Genomic DNA, 21,059 nt, shown 5'->3' on the forward strand with positions numbered 1-21,059 from the left:
GGCTCAGCATCAGCAGACTGTAATGATTTTAAAATAAAATGCCCTTGACAAGAGAAAAACATCTGTGTTGCGCTGGGAAGTCAGTTCTTCACTTTAATAGATTCGTGCTAAATTTATTTCGCGAGCTGTTGCTCATATTGCCCATATTGTGGAACAATGAAAGAAAATTACACCCGGCACAAACAATAAAATCCTCAGCTGGGGATAAAAGGGAAAATCCCGCAGAAGATCAGAGGAGAGGAGAAATCCTGGGTGTGATGCTGGGGCTGGGTTTACGCCTCAGACCTCTTCATATGGTAATTTACTCAGCTTTTAGCTGCAAAACACCGTCTTTGTGCGCGTGGCTGTTTGCTGCTCGATAGGTAGCAAACAGTCCCAGGAAATATTAAATGCTGCTCAAAGCTTCCATCCATCCATTATCCCAGCTGCTTCTCCCAAGGGTTGATTATGGGGCCAATCTCAGCTGTGGTTGGGCTGATGCAGGGTGCTCCTTGGACAGGTATCCGGTCCATCGCTGGGCCAGCGCAGGCCATTCATCCTCATATTCACACCTACGGGCAATTTGGAGTCTCCAATTAACCTCGCTGCATGTGTTTGGTCTGTGGGAGGAAGCCAGACTGCCTGGAGAAAAAACTCACACAGGCAGCAAGGCACCTGCCAGAGTGGTGAGCTCCAACCCAGGCCCTTCCTCGGTCAAAATATGAATTTACATCCATGAAATGAATCTAATTAACACGACGGCCCTGGAACACAAGTTATATGTGAGTTCTGAAACAAATCACACAATAGAAACTAAAATGATTTCTCTCAAGCTGCAGAGGAGCAAGCGTTTGGCTGTCAAATTGCCCTCTGGTGCATCAGGGAGGATAATGAGCCGCTAGTGAAACCAAACTGAGACGGTTGAAATTCTACAGGTTATGAACTAGACCTAGATTTAAGCGTTCACCTCAACTGAGCAGGTGAAGCGTGTCTGAACCAGCTTTAATGGTCCCCTATCGCTTTGTTGTCGGATTAGACACGTCTGAGGCTCACAGGAATCTTTAGACTGGTCCCTTGGCCTTCATATCTGCACAGATTACTTCAATGTGCTGTTTTTTCCTGTTAAATTATGCATGTGTTTACCACCAGGGGGCAGGATGACAGTCCTAATTCTAAAGTGTTTATTTATACACACCCCCTCAAATGAATCCTCAGACACTAACTGAATGAAATAACGTCTGATTCGTTTAGTTTTGCCCCGAGTGTCACCTTGCATTTAACTGTTGTGTTTCGTTGTTGACGGAAGACCTGGAATTGTGTCAGTTGGAGCGAATTTCAGTCAGTTCTACTATCAAACATACTCAGATTTATTGGAACCACCTCTTTGCATCTGTCGATGTGTGTATCATCATCCGACGATGGCCGAGTGTGGGAATCGATACTAAAAAGGAAATAACACCCGGGCCAGGATGACACATGAGATGAATGGTTCATTTCATACAATCAGTTTTGAAACATTCATTATCCTGTAAAGTTTCATTTCGCGAGGCCTGAAGCTCCGCGGTGGCGGCTGATGAACAAAAGGGGAAACCAAATCTCTATTAATTATCCAGGAAGTCAGCAGTGCGAGAACTCAATACATAATGATCCGTTGCTTCTCTGTGGGAATCAGAGTGGAAGAAAGGAAAACCAGAATCATCTGTGTAATGTTCCTTCAACACACATTTTGATGCTTGTTACGCAACAGATCTTCCACTGAGTCAACATGTCAGGGGCAACGTGAGCGCCTGCGGCGGCGGTGGAGGAAAAATAAGTGTGTCTCACAACACAGACGCTCCAAACTACTTGCCATCCTGCCATGCTGCTGCTGAAGGCTGCCTCCCTCTCTGGGCCCATCTGATGCAAAGGTCACAGTCACTTATGTGCCGAGATGCCCATGTTTACACAGGGTCTGAGCCCCAAAGCGTGTGTTTGCATGCTGGCTCGTTTCCATCTGGCTAATACACCATCTCCATATGAAGGAAATTATCTGATTAAACGAACTTCCGCTTTTTCAGTTCTTCTTACACGAGCCTGTTCCGTAAGGGAGGTGTTTTGCTGACACCTAGCGGTGGAAGTAAGAACTGCACACGTTCCACCAGTGCTGGTTCACGCGCTGCTGTGCGACTGCACAGCGGCTGCAGGGCAGATGCAGCAGTTAACAGTCAGTGTGAAAACTGTGGAACGAGCACTGCTGTGACGTCTGCATATACACAACCCCACTAAGCTATCAGTTATTCATGAAAGTGATTTCACTGCGTCTCCCGTCCGACAGCTGAGCTCCAGTGCCTCCTGAACGCAGGTCGACAACTCCGGCGCCGTCGTGGGAAACGGAGCAGGAAAACAGCTGCATTACGTCACCTGTTCAGCCGCCTCTCTTTCATCGGACAAACACGTCGGAGGGATTTATTTTTAGCACCTGCGCGCTTTGAAGAATTCCATTCGCAGCTCCGTCATCGCCGTGATTGACCTGCTGCCAACGGGGTTAGGTCGCATTATAGCGGGAGGACATTGTATTATGTTCACGCTCAGTGGAATTTGGCAGCTCACACTGCGGCTCCATCTGCCGACGCGGCGCCATGGCAACGCAACAACACAATCACACACTGCACATAAAAGGGGGGGTTATTATGACTTAATTGAACTCATTAAAAAGGACGTCTCGTTCACAGCGGGTGCCTTTATTGACATACAGTAAACGTGGCCGTGACTCCAACCCTCTCCAATCTAGATTTAGATGCGCAGATAGACAGGGAGCCAGTGGAAAGCTGGCTGTTTGGGAGGCGTCCCGTACAACGGGGCACTTTCACTTCAGCTGCGCCTCCACACACAGCCTCAGCTGTTCTGAGTCCGCCGGGCTCCAAATACACAGGTCAAAGCAGCGTCCAGCACAAGTTCTCCTTGTCCCTCCCGCCGCCCGGGCTCCTCTTGCATTGCTAATGTTGATGCGTAACTATGTTGGGCGTCGTGTCACAGGGAGACGTTACGGTGCACGGGGCCACAGTAAGGTCATCACATGTCTCAGTATTGTGCACACTATAGGCTGGATCTGTGGTAAACAAAGCATAAACGACAGCTCAACCATCCTGTAGTTGCAGCTACTTTATCCATTTATGTCCGTGACCTTTGTTCCCCGAAGAGATGGTGGAGCACGAGCTGGTGCCAGTTGGTGTCACAGCTTTTTTTTCCAAGATAGCAACAATTTAATTAGCGCGGCGGCGGCGGCGGCCCGTGGTGACTGGATGCCTGATGCTCCACAGCGTTGGAAAGAACGCGCCCTCGCCAGCACCAGCTGCGCACTCGTCTCCAGCGTGTGTTCATTCTAAGCCTAAGAAGGCAGCGGCTCGTTCCGGAGCTCCGATGGAGTGAACGGAGGGTGCGGTCCTGCATCGGGCGCCGGTTCATACGGTCGCAAATGCTGCCAATCCAGAAAAGTCCTGCTTTTTCCAACAGGCGTCACAGCGAGGCTGAAACCCCTCGTGCCTGAACGGGTCCCAGGCTCCTGGATCCACATTGGACCCGTCCTCTCAGACGGCATCGGCGTGCGCTGGTTCCGACGAGTCCGGGTTCAGGGCGTGTGCCGCTCCAGCATCCATCATGCTGACCTTCTCCGTCCCATTCCTGGGTTCTCCGTCCCTCCGTCTCCCCCGGGTGCGACACAGTCTGCACCTGCGACTTCCAGTCACACAAACACATGTCGTTCATGTGCATCTATTCATCTGTACATTTTTCCCCTGTGAATGGAGAGATCTGATCAATATGCTCCTAAAACCATCCCGTTTACGTAAAGCTTACTGTGAACAGACGCAGATCAGCACGACGAGTAGAATGAGGACGACCAGCACCGCGATGACGCAGGCGATGATGATCTGTCGCTTGTCTCCGATCCTCCAGTCCAGGTCCACGTATTCACACCTGGAGCCGACGTAGCCGCTCTGGCACCTGAGGACGCAGAGGCGGGTTGATCTCCGGCCGACGGCTCGGCGACCCGTTAAGCTCCTCTCACCTGCAGGACGGCGCCTCCTGCTCCTTCACGTAGCGGCAGTCGCCGTGGACGCAGTAGTGCCTCAGCTCCTCGGGACATTCGGAGAAGTGCGTGTTCCCCGAATCGGCGCCCGGCTGGTCTGCGGGGGAAAAAGGGGCCTTTAGGGCCTAACGGAGCCATGCCCCCGGCCTGACCCAGTGTAAAACACCGCAGGCCCGCTTCCTAAAACGCTGACGCGTGTCTTTGGAGGTGTCGCGTTTTGTCAGCTTGCGTTTTCTGCATTACATCGGTGCCCTTCTGCCCGGACCTCGCCTAAAAATACACTCTTCGCAACCCAATCTGGAGAGGAAGCCTGGCGGTTCCGGTCCGGTGTCATCACGCCGGCGCTGCCCACGTGTCGACCGCTGCCTCACTCACACTCTACAGTAGGACACGCCCCGCGGCAGCTACTGGCGGGTCCACCGACCTTCTGGTCACTCATTACAGTAAGGCTTCTCATGCAACAGGCCGCCGCTATCTTTACGACCCGTTCCCACGGCATTATCGGACGGGCTTGTAAAGTAATACTGCTGCTCAGGTGACATCAATGAGAGCGGCCTGTGTTAGCGGGAACATGAGATACAGCCTGTCATTATGACCTCAATGTTGAAAGACCATTGTCAAGCCTAAAGCTGGAGAATCAAATAGGAAGTTATACTATTTGATGATGTCCCAGTTATTACTTTTTCTCCATCTTTTCACAAAGACGACTGGAGGATTTTACGAACCCATAAAAGCTAGATCGCGGCCCAAAGTGATTCCTGAATCCTGATGGATGTAACGGTTTGGGTTACTCTTATTACAGTATGTACAGTCGGCTACTGGTCCAGTTGCACTAATTAACACGTGAGGTTAATCTGGTCACATGGAACCCTGGTGCTCAATGTGATGATGATATGTGGGTTTTAAATGGGATCTCTCACAATCTGGACTCAAACCTTATTTATATTAACCGTGTGAATCCTCTGGAATATGAATGCTTCATAGTTAACTGCCTCTTCCATTCAACTTCCGTTCTGTGTCTGTGCGCAGGTGTGTTTGCTCTGCGGCGTGCTCATTCTTCCATTAAATCCTAAAACCTCAAAAGGAACTGCCCCTCGACGCCCGGCCGTGCCTACCTGTGCAATTGTCTCCGTTGCCGTGGTGACGACAGTGGGCCAGAGTGCGATTGGCGGACCCGCTGGTGGAATTCCACTCCGCCAGGCAGTGTTTGCACAGGGCCAGAGCTGCAGACGCAAGACACAATCAGGGCGCAGATAGCAGGCGGACCCACAACAAACGAGGGCACGCACATGTTGTGACGCCCGTCAAAACATTTGGTCCGACGAGTGCTAGTCACACATTCCTCCTCCCGCCGAGATAACAATTTGAGTTATTGGAGAATAGCTGGTGAGTCATAAAGGCATCCGGCCTTGTAGGGCAAGAGAGAGAGTGGTGGTTTGTCCCATTCACGCCCACACACACACACACACACACACACACACACACACACACACACACACACACACACACACACACACCTAATGACCAAACCAAGTCGCGTGAGGATAATTCCCTGTCATATCTAAGTCTACACGTGATCAGCCCACACGTAGGATCTATTCCTGCTGCAGACTTCATTCAATCATTAACCCTCAGTGAAGTCTCCCGTACAAACGTGCCTCAGTAGGGAAGGTCCTGTCTCAAGGTGGTTGAGCTACAACACAATTCAATCAACATCAACAATCAAAACATAAAATGGCTCGAATGCGTCTGTGACCTGAAAGCGAAACCTGATTTGACTATAATAAAAGGAGCCCGTGGTACCTGTTAGTATTCCTACACAGAGGGTGTACACGTCCATGTCCTCACTGGATCAGAGTGCTTGGAAGTTCAGAGTCATTGGCGATCGGCTCGGTGACCTTTCAGAGAGGTGTGGACGAGCTGCGGAGGTGCCCCGGCGGCGCTTCATTGACGGCAGCTGAGCTCATTGTGAGCGTGGACGGCTGGAGGCGACGGCTGGAGCACACAGTCCTCAGCAGCTGCCTGGACTGAGGAGAGCAGGGGAGAATGGGCCGGCGCTGAAACTCTACCCCGCTCCCGCCCACATCTTTAAAGGCGAAGGCCAGGTTGGGTCAGGTTATTTCCTCATCTAGGAACAATTACACCTTTCTTTTTCTGCAATGGGGCGGCGATACAATAACAACACAGTTTGTTTACAGCGGGAGCCTGGGAGGTTTCTGTTGTGTTTTGGAGGAATGTGGTAGTACGTGCGTTAACCCGGGACGGTTTACAGATAGTAAATGAAGTCAGACACTGGTACAACCAGCAGTCTCTGCAAAAAGTTGACAAAAAGCTATCACTGGAGTTTTACAATCAAAATATCAGACTGTTTTTTATAAGTATGTGTAATTTTAACTTGTAGGTGAATGTTTCTATTCGCTGTGCCAATAATGTAATGATGTGTCTTCATCGTCTTCTCAATAATGCGTTTGTGTTTTTTTGTTTTATTCTAGGTTGACCAGCAGATGGCAGGCGTTAACACGTTTCCCTACTGATTACTGGTGTGCGTAGTCAGCAAACCTGAACAACATTGACTCTACAAGAAAAGAAATGTGTGGGGAAACACAAAATGGGAATGAGAATAATACAAAGAGCGTCTGTTTATCTTTAGAATAAACTGCTATTCAATTTATGTAATTCATGTTTTTCTCCCCGTTCAATTTGAGATTTTTCCCAGAAAAAATAGTAACTTTTCATCATTGCTTCAGTGTGGCACACATCAAAACAAAGACTGCTAGGAAAGGAAGATAATGCTGCAGGAAAACACTGTTGAGACTCGGCCGTGAAAAGAGAGAGGAAAAGGAAATGACAAAGCACAGAGCCATCTCATGACTGGCTCATAGTCTGATACCGAGACTAATTCTGAGACTAATTCATCTAAAACAAACAGAACATGCATTTTAATTTATGTGTACAAATAAATAAAATAAAGACTTCTGTAAAGCACCTGTAAATGAAATGCACAACCATGGATTAAAATCTAATTTATACACGCTTGTCATTCACTTTCTATTCCTTTTTTAATTAATAATACAGCAAAAGCGACTCAACGAGCTTCCAAAGGTTCAAAGTCCAAGTGAAACTGTGTTGAGTGTCTTTGCAGCTCTGAACAGGAAGACCCCGTTTCCTCTCTCTGTCTGCAGCTCTTAACTTAGACTGGAAGGAATCAGGAAGCTCAGCCATGAGATTCCAAGCCACAATTTAAGGCCTGGCTATAAACATCCGTTTTGTATAATCCATAGATAATGACTGAATGACGCTGCCACATGCAAGGAGGGCTGAGGCAACAGTGGTGGTGGGTTTACACAATTCCCTTTTAATATCTTAAAAAGACAAATTTGACCTTATGTTCATATAGAAAGACATTTATTTGACAAACATATTTATTATAAGACGCTAATGAAAAAAATAATAATAACCAAAATAGTATTGGAGGTGTTTTCTTCCATGGGGGAGATGCTTCTTCATACTCTGCAGGGAGTACAAGCTGTTAAACCCCTCGTGCCAGATTGAGACTTTGCTGTTTCTGTGTTCCTGTGCAACTCTGTGACTCTGACCTTCACACCACAGCGCAGGAGCGCGGCTCTCTGAAGGGGTTGCTGCCTGTGGGGACTCCAACCAGGAGAGCGTCCTTGCCTGCGTTCTGCAGACAGTACTGCTGGAGCTCTGCAGCCGCCTGGGACACCTGCAGTCACAATGAGGAGAGCTTTGTCTGCTTTGATATTTACTTGTACGTCCTTAGATCATGTAAAAAAGGTTGGATCATTAAGACCTTTATTAAAGAATCAAGGAGCCCTTTTAAATATATTAGCCAATATGAACTTTAAAGATCTAATTGGACATATTGCTTTTTTATGAACCTTTAAAACAATATCAACGTGAAATAAAATAAAAATAATGAAGAAATCATTTTTTTTCTGAAAGGAACAAAACCTACAAATGTATTTGTATTTCAAACTGCGACTTCAAACAGTTTGACATTTGATTAAACAGTATGACAACAACAATGAAATAAAAGTCATTTTCTTTTCTTTACCTTGATTCGTTCCACACTGGCTTCCAGCTTCAGCTGCTCCACCGTCCGCCGCATGCTGGATAAATTGGAGTTGGAGGTCATGTTGATGGGAATGTTGGGAGCGAAACTTTCCTTCCCTCGGTCTCTCAGCACAGGAGATGACTCCGCTGCCAAGCAGCGAGCCGTCGGCTCGTGGCCGGAGGCCGGGTTTCCGTCCGAACATCCCCAGCCCACTTCACTGAGGGAACAAGGAAGGACTCAGGCGCGCCACTAAATATAAACTGTATCTAAATGTTGCAGGAGCATGTTGCTGCCAGATTTATTAACAAAGTGACATAATGCGAAAACACGCATGAAGCCTCGAAGGGAGCGGCTCGTCTTAAAGGATTTAATGCCTTTATATTTGAGGCTGCGTTTAAAATAAGGATCCTTTACGACTGCAGCTACAGGGCGCGCTCCATTATTGTCGTTACTATGGTCACTAATTTTCAAATTTATTTACATGGTCCCTGCTTATCGATGCGCTGTGATAAAGTAGCAGACCACTAATATACAGGACCTTACGTTAACACGTGTCTTTACTGACGTCTAGTGGCAGCATCTAAAACTACACCCAATACACGTTGACCACGTGTTTGGTCACTTTAATCTCCGTTTAGTGTTGAGGTCATAGTGAGTGGTGGAGTTATGCTGGAGTTCATTAGATCAGAGAGTGATTTTATGTTGTTAAGGGTGGAAAAACACATCACAACACACTTCTGCATCTCTTTTCCAACTTATTTATGCGACTTACATAGTAAATCTTACCACTCTACATTTGTCTATGAAAATGTAATTTTTCCTATGTACATTACAGAATTCAATAAACATTTTATTTACAGTGTGACTAAACAGTCATATAGAAAAACATTATCACATATTATTTTTCAGGTTTATTTTCAGGTTTTTTGTGTGTCGTCATCACATTGTGATAGATTTTGTGTGGATTCATCCAGTACTATCTCAAAAGCAGCATTTCCCTCCATCCTCTTCACTGTCTCTCCTTTGGCAGCAAGGATTTCTTCAATGTTTCTAAAGCAGAAACAACACAAGACACAAGTCAGTCAGTCATGACGAGTAAAACATAATTTAAGAACTGTTACACTGATCCTCGTCCGGAAATTGTGAAACATGAAGACACAGCTTCCAGGTTTTGTCTAGACAAATGTCTCACTTTTAACTGTTCAACTTTGTATGTTAAAGTCTACATTGTTTTGTGGGAACACTGACCTCTTCCCTTCTAGGTCTGAGAACCAGCCGAGGTTGTCAGCGATGATATGGTGGTTCTTACATCCTGGGCAGGTCACTATCACTACACCTTTATAGTAAGCCTGTTTGGAAATCTTCTGACCGGACCTGGTGGAGCAGACCTGCAAAATAATACAACCTGCTTTTCAGATATATGAATTGTGAAATAAGAGACCCAAAATAACACTAAAGTAATGTGCGAAACTCGGATCGTGTACGTTACCTTGCATGTATAAATAAGATGATAATGTGTTGACGGGGCGCCACTAACATGGTCACTTCGGATATTGGGGGAAGTTGAGAAACCTCGATATTTGTCAACAGGTAAACGAAGACGAACCCTGGTCAGGTGCTGGGAGGAGGACCGTCCGGTCCTGGTCCCGGTAAAAAGCCTGGACGGAGCTGAAGGGCAGCGATGAGATGGAAACAGCAGACCGACGGACAGAGAACGCGACGAACGTAAATGACTCCAACATCTGTTTAAAACCAACATAACTGCGGCTGTGTTTAGATTCACGCGTACGATTTCGTCATGCGCTTCATGTCGCAGTTTGATGACGTCACGATTAGTCGCTTTTTGCCCATGCAAACTTTTACGAAGAACAATGTATTTCCAATTTGTATTGCCGTCGTTTCACCAGTAGCATAATTTATTTTTATTGTTATATTAAATGTCTCTAATATTGATTATATTCCTGCCTTCAATCCTTTTTCTGACATTGTCGCTTAATAATATTGCTAATATATTACTGCTTTTACTGATGCATCAGTGTGTACGCAGAATTGTACTGTTTTACTTGCCTCAAACAGTTAAATTGTGCAGAAGTTACCAGTAAGGTGCAAATGTTTCAGTGGCAGCCAAGCCGACTTTACGGCTCAAGGACAGTCTTTGAGGCCACAAGGAATTTACCACATATTAAAAGAGAGCCTGCAGTCCAGCAACAACAGACCTGAACAAGTTCCACTTCATGTTTCAAAAAGGATCTCCTGCCTGCCCCCTGTTCCATCGACTTCTCTTTACTGTGAGTCCCCACCCCATTTCTTTTGTCCTTGAATTTCTCCCTCCATCAATAGACACTCAGTCATAAAAATGAGTCCAGGTCATATACCCTCCACTTTAAAGCAATGTGCCCCTGTGTACAAGCATCTAACAATAAACTTGGACACTAAACAAGAGTGAAAATGTTAGCAGGTCCTTTTATTTCTCAAGTTACTACAAATCTGTGGTGGCCACTGTCAATGGCAGTTTGATGGGGCAGCAACATGAAGAATGTGAACAGTCTAACATAGTACACTAAGGAGATCTGCTTCATTTCTGGGCTTCTTTATGTGCTGTGGCTGTTATTGGGATGTTCCTTAATTAACCTTGCATGGCTCTAAAGTAGATGGAGCCACAAACAATACTATTTTGAAAGACATGAGTTAGTTTTACATCACAGTGCATCATAGTCTTCTTCCGGCATTGCTCACTTAATTATTACAGGAAACATCAATTCCTTATCATTTATTTATAGAACGTTGCTGAAAGCCAACATGTATTATTTACTAATGTAAAAGTATCTGAAAACTGTATTTTAGGCTTAAAAAAGAATAAACATGTGTTTATTTATGAATGAATGAGCATATGTTTATTAGTAGCAAATTGTGTAATAATGATCTTTAGTTGCAGAGCACTCGTCTTTTTTACTGGACACTACCAACGTGAGGCTCTGGACGCCAGGTGGCAGTAATGCTACACCAGGACGCCAACTGTCGCCAACACCACAAAAGAAGAAGCAGCCGAAGTAGCAGTTCCGCCAGTCTCGTGTGGCAGCAGTCGCGCTCGTGCGGGCCATGGATTCGCTCGTCCCGTGTTCGCGAGCTCACCTCTTCTCCGTTGTTGTCGCACAAAACTCCGGCCCAGTGTCCGACCAGCCGTAGCTGCCGAGAGACGTTTGAGAAATGTGTCACCTGTGTGTGGAGGCGGCGAGAGACACCAGCGGCAGCAAAATAGGTAATTCTCCCCCTAATGTTCGAACGTGTGTAGATAGTTCGCCCATTAGCTTCGCGGCTCAGAACCAGAGGTGCTACCCTTTAACCGGACCGGGTGTCCGTATGAGACGTCGGTTCTCATCGCCGCCCAGTATCTTCGACATGTGGGTTTGGGGCCTGTTGGTCATTTTATTATGTCTGTGAGAAGTCGTAAGAAGCTGTTCTCACAGTTGTGAGACCGACGAAGTAATTATGTGTAACTTCGTGTCAAGCATTCGAAGAAATAACATGAATTCGAGCCCAGCTAAAAATGAATGGTCGATTTTTGTTCACTATGAATCAGTGTTTGTGCTCCCTTTTGTTTGGGGGAGCTTGTTTGGTTTTTAGGTTCTAGTAGATGGAATCGGATCATAAGATGTGGTAAATCGGTTTGATGGAGACCGTTCAAGAGGAACTTGTTTTCACGACAATCTCGGGTTTTTAATCCGAAGCCTTTGTTGGCATTTGTGAGCATGGTTCTGAATCCCTCATGAGCACAGAATACATTTCAAAAACAAGCACCAAGCAGCAATTAAGTAGGATAATATAACAAATAAAATGTAATTGTTTTAAGTATATATGAATCCTTTTGTGACGTTGTATTAAACTCATCTAACACTTGCTTAGTGACACCTATATCTGGCTATAACTGAGCCTGAACGAGTCTTATAGACCGCAGGCTTAATGGATTATCATCTATGCTGAATCATACCGAGTTATATCACAACGAAGCAGCTGGTTTGTGAGGTTGATGCGAATGAGACTGTTGTTCCAAACTCAAAAAGTACTCCTCATTCTAATGCAATGCATCTATATTCCATCCATACTTTATTCCGTTTTCCAAACTTTGTTTTTCAAGGGTTTACTGACTTTCTCATATAGAGTTTGCAGAGACGCACATTGTTAAACATGGTTTTCTGTTTGACTACTGTTTCAGTGGGGTCTCTGGTGTCCTTGAGGGAAATTGTTGCCTCTGTAAAATATTTGCTCTCCCAGTAGCCAGGTTTACCTGGATCCTGCTCCCCCGTGTGTCAGAGCCTCATCAGTAAAGATCACCTGCACAAAAGCAGCTTTGTTCGGGAAGAAATTCCCCAGATATTTACTGGGTTACAGCTGCAAACAGGAAAACCACAAGCACAGTTGTTATAAATTCTAGTCGTGACCTTTCCTATTTAAATCTAGTTTTACGATTAGGACATCCGATCCCTCAGGAACTGCTTATGGTGACGAGAGTAATCGGATAGTTTGAGTTAATAAGGAAAGAAGTCCTTGTTCGAGATCAGTTCCTGTATTAAAACTATTAATCAAACATTTGATGTGCAAAATTACCTACTCTGCAGGTCACAATGGGCTTCTGGAATCCTTGTTTGTTTTCACTGGTTTTGGCGACACTGGAAGCTGTAAAACCACAATTACATATAGTAGCATGTTAAATGTAATGTTCTGGCTTTGAATGTGTAATTAAGCCGTTGGCATGGAAACGTGCTTGTGTAAACGGTTGTCTATTGTTTTTTTCTACCGTGTGAATGATCGTAATTAGAGGTAGTTTGGCAGCTGTTTCTATCCGCGTGTGCTTTATTTGCTACGTTGAGCTAAAGCAGCGGCCTGACTAGGAAGGCCCACAGCAACTGTGCTTCCTTTCTGGTTTGAACTGCATAAAACAATGCTTTTGTTGTGACTACTTGAACAGCTATCCTCTTTCAGGCCTTTCCTGTATGTAATGGATAACTTGAGTGGACAGAACAATTTTTATCGTTTTATCGTTTTGTTTTTTTTTTTTTTTTACAAGGATTGCCTCACAACTTAGTGTTAAAATAGGAAAATAAAGAAACTGTGACTATTCAAGATGCTACAGCACATTTGTTTGTATGCAGCCTAGACATTCATAAAGTAATGTTAAAAAATCAATTATCAGTTAGACTGATTGTTTGGCATTACTGACACATTTGCTGTGTAAGGAAGTAAACTTATTGCGATGTGTCACCTCTGTAAGGAAGTGGGTCACTGGAGATTTATTCTTTTTTTTTGCTTTTGGCATATTTCTGAGTAAGTCATTAGTGCAGTGTCATTTTGTTTCACTTCCTTTTTGCTGAAATCCAATTTGCTCTTCAGGACTTCGGTTTAACTGTTTGCTGTAGTTATTCTCGAACTGAAGAAAGAAAAGCTCTTTCAAATGATGAGAATGGTTCATTTCTTGATTTTCAGTTTTTAACACCAATCACATAGGTCTTAGTAGTAGTAGTCTAAGAGAACACTTAGGGGTGCCATGAGTGCGTCAATGCTGAGAGATCAACACAGAACCGTAGACTTGTGTGAACACGTGTCCTCTGAGGGTGTCTTTGATTCCAGCTCGCTGTGCAGCCTTTAAACCACAGTGTGCTGTCGGTGCATGCAGGATGACCAGGATTTCCCCGTCACATAGCAAATGCTATTGCAGCTTTAATCACTGCCACTCATCTCCAAAGTTGGCCTTTAACATCTAAAGTCGTAGAAATACACAAACAAGTTCTTTGTATTATACAGGAGCTGTTCTTATTTACTCTTCAATTGAACTTGATCTTCCTTGTGTCTTATCATTTTTTCATTTGTTTATTTTTTTTTAGATAGACCATCATGATTCCCATCACAGAGCTCCGGTACTTTGCTGAAACCCAGCCAGCGTACCGTATCCTGAAGCCATGGTGGGACGTTTTCACCGACTACATCTCGATCGTCATGCTGATGATCGCGGTGTTTGGTGGTACACTGCAAGTGACACAGGACAAGATGATCTGCCTGCCTTGCAAGTGGGTGATCAACAAGTCATGCGAGGCCATGCCTGCCCCAAACGTGACCATCCCCTATGCACCGGAACCCAAAGGCATTCAGTATGACCTTGACCGTCACCAGTATAATTATGTGGATGCTGTCTGCTATGAGAACGAACTACACTGGTTTGCCAAATATTTCCCGTATTTGGTGCTTCTCCACACCCTCATCTTTCTGGCCTGCAGCAATTTCTGGTTTAAGTTCCCACGCACAAGCTCTAAGCTTGAACACTTCGTCTCCATTCTCCTCAAGTGCTTCGACTCCCCATGGACAACTAGAGCTTTGTCCGAGACCGTGGTGGAGGAGAGCGATCCCAAGCCCCCTGGAAAAATGAACGGCTCAATGGACAAAAACGCCTCGATTCTGAGTGATGATGTCGAGGCCAGCGTGCCCATGCTCCAACGGACAAAGTCCAGAATCGAACAAGGAATTGTGGATCGCTCTGATACCGGGGTTCTAGATAAGAAAGAAGGCGAGCAGGCAAAGGCTCTCTTTGAGAAAGTGAAGAAGTTCAGGGTCCATGTAGAGGAAGGTGATATCGTCTACAGTCTTTACGTGCGTCAGACCATCATCAAAGTCATCAAGTTTATACTGATAATAAGCTACACGGTCTACTATGTTCAGTACATTAGGTTCAGTGTAGTGTGCGTAGTCAACATTCAGATGCTAACAGGCTACAACACTTTCTATTGTGCTCACCCATTAGCAACACTCTTCAAGATTCTGGCCTGTTGCTACATCGTGCTGGTGGTGGTTTATGGTCTTATCTGCATGTATACTCTGTGCTGGATGCTCAGACGATCCCTTAAACGATATTCCTTCGAGTCAATTCGGGAGGAGAGCAGCTATAGCGACATACCCGATTTAAAGAACGACTTTGCCTTCATGCTACACATGATAGATCAGTATGACCCTCTCTACTCCAAGCGCTTTGCCGTTTTTCTGTCAGAGGTGAGCGAGAACAAGCTGAGGCAGCTGAACCTCAACAACGAGTGGACGCTGGAAAAGCTGAGGCAGCGCATCACCAAGAACTCGCAAGAGAAGCTCGAGCTGCATCTCTTCATGCTCAGCGGGATCCCAGACACGGTGTTCGATTTAGTAGAGCTGGAGGTGCTCAAGCTGGAGCTTATTCCTGATGTTACTATTCCTCCAATCATCGCCCAGCTCTCCAACCTCAGGGAGATGTGGCTCTATCACACACCAGCTAAAATTGAGGCTCCAGCGCTGGCTTTCCTCAGAGAAAACCTGAAATCCCTCCACATCAAGTTCACTGACATCAAAGAGATCCCTTTGTGGATTTATAGCCTGAAGAATCTTGGTGAGCTGCACCTAACGGGCAACTTAAGCGCAGAGAACAATCGTTTCATCGTCATTGATGGACTTAGAGAACTGAAGAGTCTCAAAGTGCTACGTCTCAAGAGCAACCTGACCAAGCTGCCTCAGGTGGTCACGGACGTCGGTGTGCACCTCCAGAAGCTCTCGATCAACAACGAGGGCACGAAGCTGATGGTGCTCAACAGCCTGAAGAAGATGGTCAACCTAACGGAGCTTGAGCTCGTCCGCTGCGACCTTGAACGCATTCCGCACTCTATCTTTAGTTTGCACAACCTGCAGGAGATTGACCTAAAGGACAACAACCTGAAGACCATAGAGGAGATCATCAGCTTCCAGCACCTGCACCGGCTCGTGTGTCTGAAGCTGTGGTACAACCAGATCGCCTACATCCCCATTCAGATCGGGACTCTGACCAACCTGGAGAGGCTCTATCTCAACAGGAACAAGATTGAGAAGATCCCCAGCCAGCTGTTTTTCTGCCGCAAGCTGCGCTTTTTAGACCTGAGTCACAACAATCTGACCGGCATCCATGCTGATATAGGTTTCCTCCAGAACCTGCAGTATTTTGCTGTGACGGCAAACAGGGTAAGGAAAAACAATCCTAAATTTGTTTAATGCATTATTATTATTATTATTATTATTATTATTATTATTATTATTATTATTATTATTACCACCAATTATTGTTTTATATTATCCAGATATAATGTAAACTATAGGAGCTGAGAAGCTCCTAGATGGGTTTGGTCTGTTCTTGTGCTTCCAGTGACTGAAATGAAAGTCCTGGTCTGGTGGTATGTTATAAACATAGAGCTATTCTGTGCGCAGCAGCCAAATAATCAAAAATGCTTTGACACAGGTGGCATAAAAGGCCTCCTGTGTGGAACGAAGCTTGGGTTCTTTACAGCTATGTCATTTTCTTCTCTCATGCTACAGAAAATTTAATTATTATAGATTTTAGATCTCTGTAAATTTTTGCTGTAATAACTGTATGTTGAAGACTATAAAACCTGGTTCTTTGATGTTGAGACCTACTTTTTTTTTTTTTTTATCTAGCCGTGCTCCTTTAGACAAAAATGTTGCTGTTCCATAAACTTAGTCACTTGTAATGTAAACGCTTGTAACATCTCCAGGGTGGTGTTTAGATCTGCTTTTTTGTGAATAGTCTTTGTATTGACCAAATACAGTTTGATTCGTCATCTCATTCAAAGAGTAGCATTTTCCTGAAACCCTCCTTTTTTTGGGGGGGTCGCATGCATACGTCATGTGTTTTTAGTAAAGGCTGCTATTAGCTCTGTTTTACTATGTTTACTCGAGTGGCTGCACAGCCAAAATAGGTTCCAGTGGATTTGTGTATAGCCTAAAATGGCTCTATTAAAGAGGCCCCTTGTCAAGTCTTTGATGGTGCCGTTCTGCTTAATCCTCTTTACACTGTTTGTAAGATTTTAATTTAAATTAGGTTTGGAACGGATTATTGTGAGTGCAGGAGTTTTTAGATGGGATGTCGCTCTGATGAGTAACTTAGTAAATTAATATTCCTCTTCCTTCTCTGCCTTCTATCCTCTACAATTCAGATCGAGACCTTGCCCCCAGAGCTGTTCCAGTGCAAGAAGTTACGTACATTGAACCTGGGAAACAACTGCCTGCAGACGCTCCCGTCACGCTTTGGAGAACTCACTGGCCTAACCCAGCTGGAGCTGAGGGGGAACCGTCTGGAGTGTCTCCCAGTGGAGCTCGGCGAGTGCCGGTTGTTGAAGAAGAGCGGGCTGGTGGTGGAGGAGGACCTGTTCAACACACTGCCCTCAGAAGTCAAAGAGCAGCTTTGGAGGGCTGACAAGGAGCAAGCCTGAGCAAAAGGCCTCAGTGGAGAAAAGTATGATTAGAAACAGAGATTTTAGTAATGAGCAGAGCCACACCTACTTGCTCATATGAGCTCATAAAATTAGTTTTATTATTTCAAAGGGTCAAGGGTGTGTGTTTTTTGTTTTTTTAATGGTTGTCAAGGAAATATCTTGAAGAAGGTTGTTGTTAGTGTGGCTTTCTAAGATTTTGTTGAATATGCATGCCCAAGCATTTCCTGTCTGATCTGTACAGATTTTAAGGGAGACACAGAAAAACGTCGAGCAGATCAACCCTGCTGTAAATGGCAGTACCTGTGTGACCTGCCTGTGGCCTTGGGATTCAAAGTTCTGGACGTGTTGCGATGCAGAGTAAGAATAGTGCTGACAGCCAGTTAGTGGATACATAAGGATCAGGCCCCATTTTCAGGCATCTTCTTGTGTCAAGAGATGATCTCACAACATTGGCCTTACAGTAACTCAGACCATACAGCGTCAGAAGCTACAATTAAATCTCTAACTAGCCTACAGTTGTTAATTAGTAATGTGGGCCTGTGTGCCAGACTATTAATTAGCTGTGGGTCTGTGACGCTGTGGTGAACAACGACTCCAATAAACACATGGGGAATGCTTTAATTTGCAGCCCGCAATTTAATTTAACCACTCATTCCTGTAATATTGATTTACTTGTACAATATGTACTGATCTGTATTTGAGTACAAAGTTATGATGGACACTGTTTAAAGATCAGGTAGGTAGATTGGTATCCTACAGAAGAATCACAGCCTTTAAATTAAAGTGCAACCAACACGTCTTATTTAGGAGTAAGGGAGGCTTCACCTTATTTTGCATGACTAATGGTTTTTATTAATGTGTGAGAGACAGGACTTGATTCATGGGTGCGTTTGAACAAAGTTAAGAATATATTTAGAATTTAGGAAACATGACTTGGTACTTTAGAATGTTGCCACACACTGGCATCATGTGAAAATGGACTCAAACGCTAACAAGTTGAGTGACTGACTGACTGAATGCCATATTTGATAAAGCCATTGCTCTTCTGTGCTTTTAAGCAGTATTGTAAGCTTTTATGACATATCTGTAGTAGGAGAATTTAAGTGACCTTTGTTCAGTTGGAGGCTCATCTATATAATTGTTGCTTCACTGACTAGATTGTAATTGCAAAATCTTTTGTTTATTTTTCTTTTATATTTTAATTTTGAAAATATGCAAGCATGCACAATGCACACTACTGTTGTGCAGTAGTAGATGGTATAGAGACAATAAGACAAGAATCATGAAAAGGTACTTTTTATGGTTGGTATGGTTTGTGTTTATCAGACCTTATTCGATGATGCTGCCACAACCATGAGACGGCCGCCTTCGTACTGCCGGTGTCCACAAATGAAGTCTTTCTGCGACTCAAGTGCCCAGTTGTTTGTATTTATCCTGCTCCGTTTACTCGAGGGAAAACTGGATGTTTTCTTTTTTGTCAAAACCAGAGCAAACAGGAAATTGCAGCGTGAAGAGAACTGGTTTTCACTAACCTTCCCCTAGGAAAATGTTATTGCTGAGAGACTGTGCAGAATATTCTATTTCTACATCCATTGTCCAAATTAGTGCAACATGCTTTGTTTGCTTGAAACACTTTTCTCGTTAAGATCCTGGCTTTATTAGCCTCATTTGGAGTCAACCTACTGTTTGCCCCATCCAGGCTTCTATTCTTACTAATAAGCCTTAACCTTTACGAGCTGCATGCCCTGTAAACCATCACAAACATCACATTCATGGCTTGTTTTTTTTGTTTGTGCTGTAAAATGTGTAGCTGACACGTTGTTTCATGCATATCGGTCATACCATAGGCATGTGGTGTTATGGCTGCCAGCTGTTTTATAGGCTTTAACGGCACCTTTTGTTTGGTAAATGTATTCACTGAGGCCTTGGTTGTATCGGAACGCCCTTGACGGCGTAACCGGTGAAGTGCTAGTTTTAAAGCAGCTACTTTTAAAGTCAAAGCTCAAGGTCAGAAAGGCAAGTGAAGACTTAAGATTGCTTTACAATTACAGTCTCATCACTTATGATTTGTAGGTGAACTCTGAATGAGGTCCAACCCTAGATGTCATAGAGGGCAGTAGCTGTAGATCAACGTTTGCCACTTCACAGTAAATTTGATATACAACACAGCTTGTTGTAGTGGTGCAGTGCAGTTGTCAGTGCTGCTGACACTGAAGTCTTCCTCAGCAGTGCACCACAGAAGAAATAGGCCTTGAAACATTCACACAAATTATTGTTTCAGTTGTGTTAAATTTACTGGGCGTTGGATATTCTAACTTTATATCTGACCCTGAATCAGTAATTTGGTGACGCCGTGTTGTTCATTGTCGCTCTTGACGTTTTAATGTGCCATAGTGATCTTTCTCAGGACATCACTGGGAGCTCACTCGCCATTTGTGTGTTGAGGCCTGGATTGCAGTTGTTCAGCATGAGCATCACGACACATCTTGTCAACGTGTGTGAGTTTCTGTTAATATTTGGATGTAGGTTCACCAATGTTTCTTTTTCTCCCTGTTTTTTTTTTTTTGACCTTTGTACCTGTACAGTCATAGTCATCTCCCTCTGAGTCACCAGACCAGTGTATTAAACCTGCAGGCACGCAGCAATGTCAGAGCCAGTGTTCTGGTAAAGGTCTGAGCTGAGGTCATTCTTTGTGGAGAATGAAAAAGAGGAAGTTCTTATGACTAATAAAATGTCCCTTAGTGACAAGGAAAGTTTAGACGTATCCTGGCAACACATGCCTTTTTCATCAAAACATTAACTCAGCTCATTTGTCACATTTTAAAGCGTTTCATTTGTCTAAAAGCATTAAAATAGCTTTTTATTCATGCAAGTTCACTCTGAAATGATAAAATATTAAATATTGTATGTATGCCTTAAGTAGTAGTAGTTTGTCCATAAGATGCATGTTTCAGATTATTTAATTATCCACTGAAGCTTTTATAGCTGATTGTGAGTTGCTGATTTCTGAACAGAAACAACTTGTGACAATCTTAAAAAGTGGTGAAAGCTCAGCATCCAGTGAGGCCACCGCATGTACCCGCACACATCTAATACCTGTTATTTCTGAGCTTTTTATGCAGCATTTCACCCAAAGATGTCAGAAAACGGCCATGACTGCATTGCATTTACATATAATCTTAATCTTCTGTATGAAACATCTTAAAGTAAATGTGTATTCTGATGCCTGTAGATCAGGGATATATGGAGCAGTTTTGTTTTTTTTTTTTCCGTTTTTGGAGGTTCTCATGTACTTCATTCTTTCAGCTGAGCTTGTGTGCATTGTAGCCACACTGTAGGTCACTTAACCTTTAGAAACGATCACTGCTGAATATGAACTGAAAGCTGGATGCACAGACTTGCTTCAGTCGGTCTGTATCACAAATGACAAGGCCTTGATTCAAGTGTTGCCAAGTTGACTGAACGGAGGCTTTTTAAGCAGAACGTCTTATATTGGACAACTAAGCTTTGATTTTATTTTATTTTTTAATGTTCAGGCTGAATTTTTGTACCATTCTGAACTGATAATAAAACAAGCTATTAACACTAAGTGTAGTTGTAAGCGGTGATTTAATGCTTCTTTTTCCAGGTACGTCCTGAACAACGGGGTGTTGCCAAAGTTCACGTT

At 44.2% G+C, this 21,059-nt stretch overlaps 4 protein-coding genes and 1 long non-coding RNA gene across 6 annotated transcripts; 2 read left to right on the plus strand and 3 right to left on the minus strand.

The window, feature by feature from the left end:
* Positions 1-2,683: 2,683 nt before the first annotated feature.
* On the minus strand, positions 2,684-6,065 carry btc (betacellulin, epidermal growth factor family member). Its single transcript, XM_029168189.3, has 5 exons — positions 5,849-6,065; positions 5,161-5,268; positions 4,025-4,142; positions 3,814-3,960; positions 2,684-3,693 (listed from the first exon to the last, which is right to left on the minus strand). The coding sequence occupies exons 1-5, from the start codon at positions 5,883-5,885 to the stop codon at positions 3,546-3,548; spliced, it is 558 nt and encodes a 185-aa protein (XP_029024022.1). The 5' UTR covers positions 5,886-6,065; the 3' UTR covers positions 2,684-3,545.
* Positions 6,015-7,074, plus strand: LOC129604946 (uncharacterized). The gene is made up of 2 exons (XR_008696324.1): positions 6,015-6,150; positions 6,538-7,074. It is a non-coding gene; the product is annotated as an uncharacterized LOC129604946 (long non-coding RNA).
* Positions 7,075-7,428: 354 nt separating this feature from the next.
* On the minus strand, positions 7,429-8,331 carry gng10 (guanine nucleotide binding protein (G protein), gamma 10). Of its 2 annotated transcripts, XM_029168192.3 has the most exons (3): positions 8,121-8,331; positions 7,642-7,769; positions 7,429-7,555 (listed from the first exon to the last, which is right to left on the minus strand). In XM_029168192.3, exons 1-2 carry the CDS (start codon positions 8,199-8,201, stop codon positions 7,644-7,646), a joined length of 207 nt encoding a protein of 68 aa, XP_029024025.1. In that variant the 5' UTR covers positions 8,202-8,331; the 3' UTR covers positions 7,429-7,555; positions 7,642-7,643. The 2 variants fall into 2 exon arrangements, with proteins under 2 accessions (XP_029024025.1, XP_029024024.1); XM_029168191.3 differs by having other exon boundaries at positions 7,429-7,769.
* Positions 8,332-8,862: 531 nt separating this feature from the next.
* On the minus strand, positions 8,863-9,954 carry dnlz (DNL-type zinc finger). The gene is made up of 3 exons (XM_029168190.3): positions 9,610-9,954; positions 9,369-9,508; positions 8,863-9,170 (listed from the first exon to the last, which is right to left on the minus strand). Exons 1-3 carry the CDS (start codon positions 9,877-9,879, stop codon positions 9,038-9,040), a joined length of 543 nt encoding a protein of 180 aa, XP_029024023.1. The 5' UTR covers positions 9,880-9,954; the 3' UTR covers positions 8,863-9,037.
* Positions 9,955-11,153: 1,199 nt separating this feature from the next.
* Positions 11,154-20,981, plus strand: lrrc8aa (leucine rich repeat containing 8 VRAC subunit Aa). Its single transcript, XM_029168182.3, has 3 exons — positions 11,154-11,379; positions 14,000-16,124; positions 17,114-20,981. Exons 2-3 carry the CDS (start codon positions 14,010-14,012, stop codon positions 17,387-17,389), a joined length of 2,391 nt encoding a protein of 796 aa, XP_029024015.1. The 5' UTR covers positions 11,154-11,379; positions 14,000-14,009; the 3' UTR covers positions 17,390-20,981.
* Positions 20,982-21,059: the final 78 nt, after the last annotated feature.

Source organism: Betta splendens, chromosome 12 (genome assembly GCF_900634795.4).
Source record: "Betta splendens chromosome 12, fBetSpl5.4, whole genome shotgun sequence".
Taxonomy (NCBI): domain Eukaryota; kingdom Metazoa; phylum Chordata; class Actinopteri; order Anabantiformes; family Osphronemidae; genus Betta; species Betta splendens.